The sequence below is a fragment of the Uloborus diversus genome, chromosome 3, assembly GCF_026930045.1.
Source record: "Uloborus diversus isolate 005 chromosome 3, Udiv.v.3.1, whole genome shotgun sequence".
In the NCBI taxonomy this organism is placed as follows: Eukaryota; Metazoa; Arthropoda; class Arachnida; order Araneae; family Uloboridae; genus Uloborus; species Uloborus diversus.
Genome location: NC_072733.1, coordinates 71,578,247 through 71,586,432, shown reverse-complemented (window position 1 = coordinate 71,586,432; position 8,186 = coordinate 71,578,247). Strand labels below are relative to the sequence as shown.

The 8,186-nt window shown below is 34.9% G+C and overlaps 1 protein-coding gene across 1 annotated transcript; it reads right to left on the bottom strand.

Annotated features, from left to right (window-relative positions):
- Positions 1-7,398: 7,398 nt before the first annotated feature.
- LOC129218791 (uncharacterized) lies at positions 7,399-7,827 on the bottom strand. The gene has a single exon (XM_054853114.1). The coding sequence runs from the start codon at positions 7,825-7,827 to the stop codon at positions 7,399-7,401; it is 429 nt and encodes a 142-aa protein (XP_054709089.1).
- Positions 7,828-8,186: the final 359 nt, after the last annotated feature.

Here is an 8,186-nt window from a genome sequence, read left to right as displayed (position 1 = left end):
TCATTTTTTAGTGAACGAACGGATCTGTTCATTTTAAGCATTCGTTCTTTTTGACTCGTTTGTTCATGAACGACAAATCTCCTACCCTTTTGAATACTTGCTACGCTGAAGGGGGGGGGGGGGGAGTTTTTCAATGTTCCGGTTGAACAGTACAAAAATCTGGATCGCCTAAACATAAGCCGCATTAAATTCAAGAAAACTGAGGGTTCTCGCAACAGATTGAAAATTGCTTAGCAAAAAACAGTTTGCGGAATAATGATCTGCTAGCACCATTCACTGCAGTTTGAATTTTTCAGCTGTCAAGAGATAAAGTCCTTGTAACATTGGCGTTGCCGGAAAAAAATTGGAAGGGATGTCGCTGCATTTCAGAGGGGGAGGGGTGAAGTTGGTTTCAGTTATTTTGTATGGCCATAAAAGAAACATTTCTGCTTTTCCGAGGGATGGATAATCATCAAATGTCAATGTAACGTGACTGCCTAACGTCATCCATTGCACTCCTAAAATCTTTCAAATATTACGGCGAGACTAATAAAATGCTAGTTTTACCCAATTTTTTACTGGTGATAAGTATCTGAAGCTGGGTGGTCAGCAATGGCTTCCAAAACAAAGCAGCAAAAGCTGCATACATCACGTGTCCTATCCTCAAGTCACGTGTCTTATGCACAACAAACCCGAAATGGGAAGATTGGGCGCCGAAGATTGGGCACCGACTATTGGGCGCCGCATATTGGACGCCGGGAACTTTGGGCAACGAGCATTTTAGGTGCTGGGAACTTTGGGCGCCGAGCGTTTTGGGCGCCGGGAACTTTGGGCGCCGCAAACGAATTTTGAAACCCTCTCAATTACAGTGCATTGGCGAAATTCGGAAGCTGCCAAAATGGTTGGCGAGAATTTCGTAGTGCTGCCCTTTGCGGAGCGCAATGTTGCTTATGCTCTGCTCAAGCTGAAAACAAAGTTCATTGTAATAGTCGCAATTGTCATAAAGTTCTGTATTTTTAAAACTCTGAACGATATTCTTGGTCTAATTAAACAATTATTTGAACACAATATGTATCAAGTTTTTAAATGTTGCAAGTCGTGTATGGATATTACGCTAGTTGAATTTTGTATTGAGACTTATAAATTTTGTTTACAAATGTTACTTGTGCAGTCGTGAAAGCTTGGCTTCATCTTCATACGTTATGGCTTTCATACTTTAACTCGTATTATATTTAAAATCCTTGAAATTTATATTTTGTCACATACAATCTTATTTTGTGAAACAACCACGAATTTTGTTAGCGTTACTAAAAAGTTGTTATATTGTTGACTAATATAATGTAAAAAATATATGAATTTTTTTAGGATATATTTGACATTTCTTTTAATTCAGTATTGATTCAATGTATTTTAATTCGTAAATATACTTCAGTTTGATTCTTCTGTGTGTTGAAGTTATGCATAATTCAAATTGCAGACGATATTCCTTTTATATTTTCCGAAAAATATTAAAATGCATTTTACTTATGAGTTAAAAACTAGTTGGGTTGTGGAAGTAAAAAAATATTAAGAATTTTTCCTACCTTTCCTGCAATCCTACTGGTGATTAAAAAGTTAAAGTTGAAAATAAATTGATATGATATTCCGTTATCATTCTTTATTTTAAATACTAATAATATCTTGGTTGTGTTTCTTTAAAAAAAAACCTATATGGTCCCCTCAAAGCAACAGTAAGATATCTATATCTGTGATTAGGTATGTTACTGTTGTTCTGAAACTATGATGTATTTTGGTTTTCATTAAAAAAATCTGAGTTTAGACCAAATATCTAGGACAGCATCAAGACAAGTAAAAAAAAAAATTCTAAAGATGGAATGGCAGATCTACCATGTTGCAATTGTAAGGGGCTCCCAGGACCATAAGGCTATAAAGATGATTCAAAATTGCAGCGTTTTTTATATTTTTTTTATTTAGTTCTATGATAGACACAGACTTAATAAACTTTTTAGAAATATCAATATTTTGAAATTTACCAAACTGGACAATGAGATGGGCTGGTCATTTCTCAAGAATGGAAAATGACAGAGCTGCGTTGACGGTCTTTAGTGCGGTCCCATTTGGACAGGGACCAATGGGTAGACCAAAAACAAGATAGGTCGACTGTGTGGACTCTGATTTTGATTTCATTAAAATCAAAAACTGGAGGTCAACGACTAAGAGGAGGACAGCCTGGCGGGATCTCCTGAAAAAGGCTAAGGCTCGCAATGGGCTATCCAGGCAATTATGATGATAATTACAGACAAAGGGGTCCCCAAAAATATATTTCAATGGGCCTCTTAAACCCATAAATCAGCCACTGAAAACTAATCTTCTGGTAACTCTGAAGTAATTTGAAGGGAATATTTACCAAATACTTGAACTACCTACAATCTGTGAAAAGGTAATTGTTTCTTATTCACAGTAATTATTACAATTGGCTAAAATCACATTGGTTTGCTCAAGACATGAATAAGTACAGAAATTCTTAATTTCTTAGTATTCCTGAACTGCTAATACTTCGTATAAGCAGACTTGTCATTTCGAATTTTTCCAGGGTTTGAGGGGTGGGAGAGGGTGTTTACTCAATGCAAATTTTATTGCAGGAACTACAACCCCTTATATGTAACATTAATTTCTCAAAGCTAGGGGTGAGGCAATTCACCCTTCTAAATGACAGGCCTGCTTATAGGAAGTTTAAATTTCGACAGGGTCAACAAGAGGCCATGTCTGCCTGGTGTAAACCTAACCGGCAACTCTGTAATGCTGTGATTAGGATTTGCGTAACCTTCACAATATTCCCAGGTTAGGTTTGCCCCAACTATAGTGGGCCTAGCTTGGAATCTAAGTGATATATTTATGGAGGGCTGGCAAGCCCTAGCTGACAAGAGATCTACAGTGACTCCCAAAAGTCCCAGAATTTAAATAGTAAAAATTCATGCCATTTAAATTGAAATCTTTCCTATTTCAGAATTTTATATCATTGGCAACCTAATTATAATTGAATCAAATTTATTAATTTTGAAAAAGGGCACAATGAGTAGTCAAAATTTTCAACTTAAAATATACACTTTTTGTATAAGACATAGAAAAATAAGAATATTTTTGTACAAAAAAGATTCTTGGGCTCACAAAGGCCTGTTGAGTCAATGAAGTTTCAATGCCATCAGAATATAAATATGCAAGACCTATATAAATTTAATAAATAAAATTAGATTGTGGTTCTCTACAAACTAAAGCTTTTGTAATCAAGGATTGTAGTGAGGTGTTAGTGTTTCTAATATTATCCTTATGCATAAAATTTATGTCTTTTCAGAATTTTGCTACAAAATACTAAATATCGTGCATAAAGACTTGGACACATCCAAATGGTATCGATAATATTAGATGTGTCCCCTTTCAAAAATAAACATAAAAAAACAAGGTATTTCTAAAAATTAATCGATTGATGGTTGTTTCAGTTCCAAGTTTTTACTGATGAGTTTAGCACTAGTAAAATTCAGTGCACCTTCAAACATTTATACTGCAGTGGGCAGGTAATTGGCAGTATCTGCAGAAAGTAGTTTTCGAAATATTTGAAGCAACTTGTTCTGTATTCAATACTAACAATAGGGAAATATTGGAATAAGACGTTTTTTTGCACTTTTTCTCAGCATGAAACAAATAAGCAAGCTTGTAAATTAAAGCTAACCTGCAATAGGTGACAAAAATACAAAAACGTTAAAAATCTTCAGATGCTACCCATAACTTGCCCACGGCAGTATACTTCTCCTTTGGGAGTTCATTGAAGAGGGAAAGTTAATGGTCTTTTGTTAAGTTGAAACCGCCATGGTAGTAACACAGGGTAATACAGCCTCAAGAACACTTCCCTTTTGCAAACTCTCCTTAAAAAAAGTCATTTCTTTTGCAAAAGTGTTTTGTAACAAGACTTGTTTTGGGAAAAGTTTTACCAAACGTATATCTAAATAATGCATAAAATTCTATATCATTCATATATTCTAATGATAGTTAATTTAATTGAGAAAGTTGCATTTTAAGTGCTCCTCCTCGTGAGCAAATGTGACATTTATTAAATTTAAAAAAACCCAATTGGTACTATATCCCAGCAAAATCAAAAGAATAGATGAGTGTACTCATGCATGCACATTCAAATATATGCACCTATTAAATTAATATTTTTTGACACCTTAAAAATGTTTTACAAAAGTCTGGTACTTTCAAATTCAAAAATTTTGTATGTGATAGGTATTTAACATCTGTAGGGAACTGTGTTGTTTTGAAACAAATGATGTTCGCAATAACTGCAATAAAAATAAATACTGCAGTTAAAGCACTGAGGTGGTACAGTTCTTCAAAAATAATACAGTAAACTTCCGATTATCAGCGGGTCGGTTGTCACAAGTGCCGCTGATAATAAAAATCGCGGATAAACCCCAAGAAGGCTAAAATGAGGGACAATAAGGTAAAAATTGTCCTCCCACAAAAATAGTTGCATTGATGCGTCAATACTTTCTTCAAACTGAAAACTTATACAGTAAAGTAAAAAAGTTTAGTATTTTTGCACAACGGAACTTGCATAAATAAAGAACAAGTACAGTTGGCCAAAATTACCAACTTCGATAGCTCTAAGTCAAAAAAGCACTTAGTAACACCTTGTGCAAAAAAACACCTTTATTAGCGACACTCTGGCGCTGCAACACAAACACATTACACTCTCAAAGAACAGAACATAACAGACTGAATTAGCCATCAGTTAAACTTGGGCCGCGTAGCGGCGGTTACAGCATTTTATGCTAATTTGCATAAACATACCGCCGGCCTTGATAAATTTTACAAAAATTTTCAAAACGTTAATCATTCATATTAAAGAAAACTTCATAAAGAAATCAATGAAAAGAAAAAAAAACAAAGAGTCCATCACAAAATAGACAATAATATAGCACAAATACAAAATAACACTAAGCACAAATCAATTTTCAATTGGTAAAAGAGCAATCTTGCTTACCGATCTTTTAAGTTCACCTGTTGCAGTTCGAATCTTCACAACTCTAACTTTATCATCGGAACCCTTATGCAGTTGTACAATCCTACCAAGTAACCACTTGCTACATGGCAAACTGTCTTCCTTTATCAAAACTAAAGAGCCCAATTTAACATTATCCTTAGCAAACATCCATTTTGAGCGTTGTTGAAGTGTGCTTAAATAGTCCGTTTTCCATTTTTTCCAAATTGTTTGGACTACCTTAGTGGTTCTTTGCCAGCGGCTTAACCTATTATCATTTATATCAAGTAGTTGAGGCTCTGCAATTGCAGAAATTGGCCTACCAACTAAAAAGTGACCTGGGGTTAAACATTGAAAGTCATCATCATCATTTGACAAAGGAGTAAGAGGTCGCGAATTTAAAACCCCTTCAATTTGAATAATTACAGTTTCAAATTCCTCATAAGCGAGTCTTAAATTTGACATTACCCGTTTCAAATGGTGTTTAACAGATTTTACACCAGCCTCCCAAAGTCCACCAAAATGGGGGGATGTAGGAGGGATGTACGACCAATCAATACCTTCAGAATTAAAGAAAGAAGCTAATTTTTCATCTGGAAAATTAATCATACTATACCACTTTTTTAACTGAGCATTGGCTCCAACGAAATTGGTCGCATTATCTGTAAATATTTTGGAACACTTTCCGCGTCTAGCAAAAAATCTTTTAAGAGTTGCTATTAAGGCATCTGTAGTTAAATCTGAGAGCAATTCAAGATGAATTGCTCGGGTTACAAAACATATACATACACAAATGTAAACTTTATTCAGAACACCCTTTCGTTGATTTTTAAACTTAACGTAGAAATGACCGCATAGATCCAAACACGTGTAATTAAATACGTAAGAAATATTTACTCTTTCACTAGGTAAGTTACTCATAATGAGATGTTAAAATAGGTTTACACTTAAAACAAGTAACACAGGAATGAACACATTTTCTAGCAAAATTTCTACCTTCTAAAGGCCAAAATTTTGTACGAACAACATTTAATAAAGCTTGTGGACCTGCATGCAATAATTTTAAATGATAGGTATAAAATATAATTTCACTTAACTTAGAGTTTTTTGGCAAAAGAATAGGACATTTATGATTGAAAGGCAAGGATGCTTTTTCAAGCCGACCACCTACTCTATGGACACCATTTTCATCAATAAATGGATTTAAATTACATAACTTACCTGCCCTTTTTGTTTTACACTTATCATTTAAAGATAATTGTGCTGCTTTAATAACTAAAATTTCAGCATCACATATTTCTTTTGAAGTGATAACTCCAGTTAATCTATTATCTTTACTTTTTAAATTATGAATAAACCTACGAACATAACAAAGTATGCGAAGAATTTTGTCATAATTATTACTCAAGTTTAAAAATTCATTTACAAAAGAAAATTCAGTCATTTTTTAACTCTACAGTAGGTTGATTTTCAACAGTCAAACATTTAATCTCTTTTAGATAAGATTCATCACCAAGTTCCATATTTTCATGATAGAAAGGAAAGTTAGGAGTGTCCTGCTTTAGAAAAGGTGGACCATTAAACCAAAAGTCATTATTTATCAATTGTTCAGGGTCCAACCCACGCGATACCAAATCAGCCGCATTCTCCTCCGATTTTACGTGAAACCAACGATTGATATCTGTCAATCTCTGAATTATAGCTACTCGTGAAGCAACAAAAGTTTTTAACTCACATGGTGATCTTTGTAGCCACGCTAGCACTATAGTACTGTCTGAGTATAAGTAAATCAAATTATCTATTAAGTTGAGAACTCTTAGCACTTTTGTCACCAACTTCGCTAATAAAACTGCTGCACACAATTCCAGCCGTGGAACTGAAACGGTTTTAATTGGAGCAACTCTGCTTTTGCTGCAGAGTAATTTGGAGCAGGATGAGTTTCTTTCATTGGACGAAACCATATAAACGCAAGCTCCATACGCACATTCTGAAGCATCGGAAAAGCCGACAATTGTCTTGACAACTGGAGTTTCAGTCAAAACATATGTCGACGTAAACGTTACTAATTTTCTTGAGGGCATGAATAAACCGAAGCCATTCTTCAGTTTAATTTTTAGGTATAGATTCATCCCAGTCTAGTTGTAACTTCCATAAGCGCTGAAGAATAATTTTAGCTTTTGTTACTATGGGGCCAAGCAGCCTCAATGGATCAAATATTCGCGCAATTTTAGATAAGACAGTTCTTTTCGTAACTTTAGGTTGATCTTCGCAGGATAAATTAAAAGCAAAAACATCATTCTGTGATTTCCATAACAGTCCTAAAGTTTTCGTGTCACGCAGCTTATCAAAATCGTAGCAATCTGCATCTGATGATGTATCAATCAACTCCGGATGATTGCCACACCACTTTGAAGATGCATTCCACAACTTCCTAACAGTTCTATAATTTCCTCTTTAAGATCCTTCGCAGTCTCTAAATCCGCCGCTCCGGTCAGAACATCGTCCATATAGAAGTCTGACTTCACAATGGTTGAAGCTTTTTTATACTGCTGTTCCCCATCTACACTTAGCTGCTTGAGACATCTCATGGCGAGGTATGGTGCTCTTGTTGTACCATATGTTACCGTACATAACCTATAAGTCTTGACCTCTTCATTTTTAGAATTTTTCCATACAATTCTTTGCAAGTCACGTTGACTTTCATCCACATTAATCATTCTGTACATCATTCGGACGTCTGCAGCAAATGCATAACGATGAGTCCTGAACCTTAAAATTAGAAAACAAATCTTCTTGGATAATTCCGCCATTCATTTGCAAGGAATTTAACGATTCCCCTGTAGAAGTTATCTGCGAGCCATTAAACACTATACTCTCAGTTTTGTTGAGTTTTTCTCAGGCCTATAGACACCGTGATGAGGTAAATCATAACATGGAGTAGGGTCTTTAGTTTCCATTACTCTTTCCATGTGACCTAAACGTTCGTACTCCGTCATAAATTTACAATACAAATCTGCGAGCATTGGATTTTTGTTCAATCGATTCCATAAAGAATTTAACCTTTTTATGGCGATTTGTTTCGAATCTCCTAATAACCGCAGATCCTGTTTAAAAGGCATTTGAACTACAAATCTTCCCGATTGATCTCGTTTGTGAGTTTTTAAGAAAT

Excerpts from the sequence above, each read along its gene's own strand:
- LOC129218791 (XM_054853114.1), bottom strand. The coding sequence starts at position 7,827 with ATGGCGGAATTATCCAAGAAGATTTGTTTTCTAATTTTAAGGTTCAGG.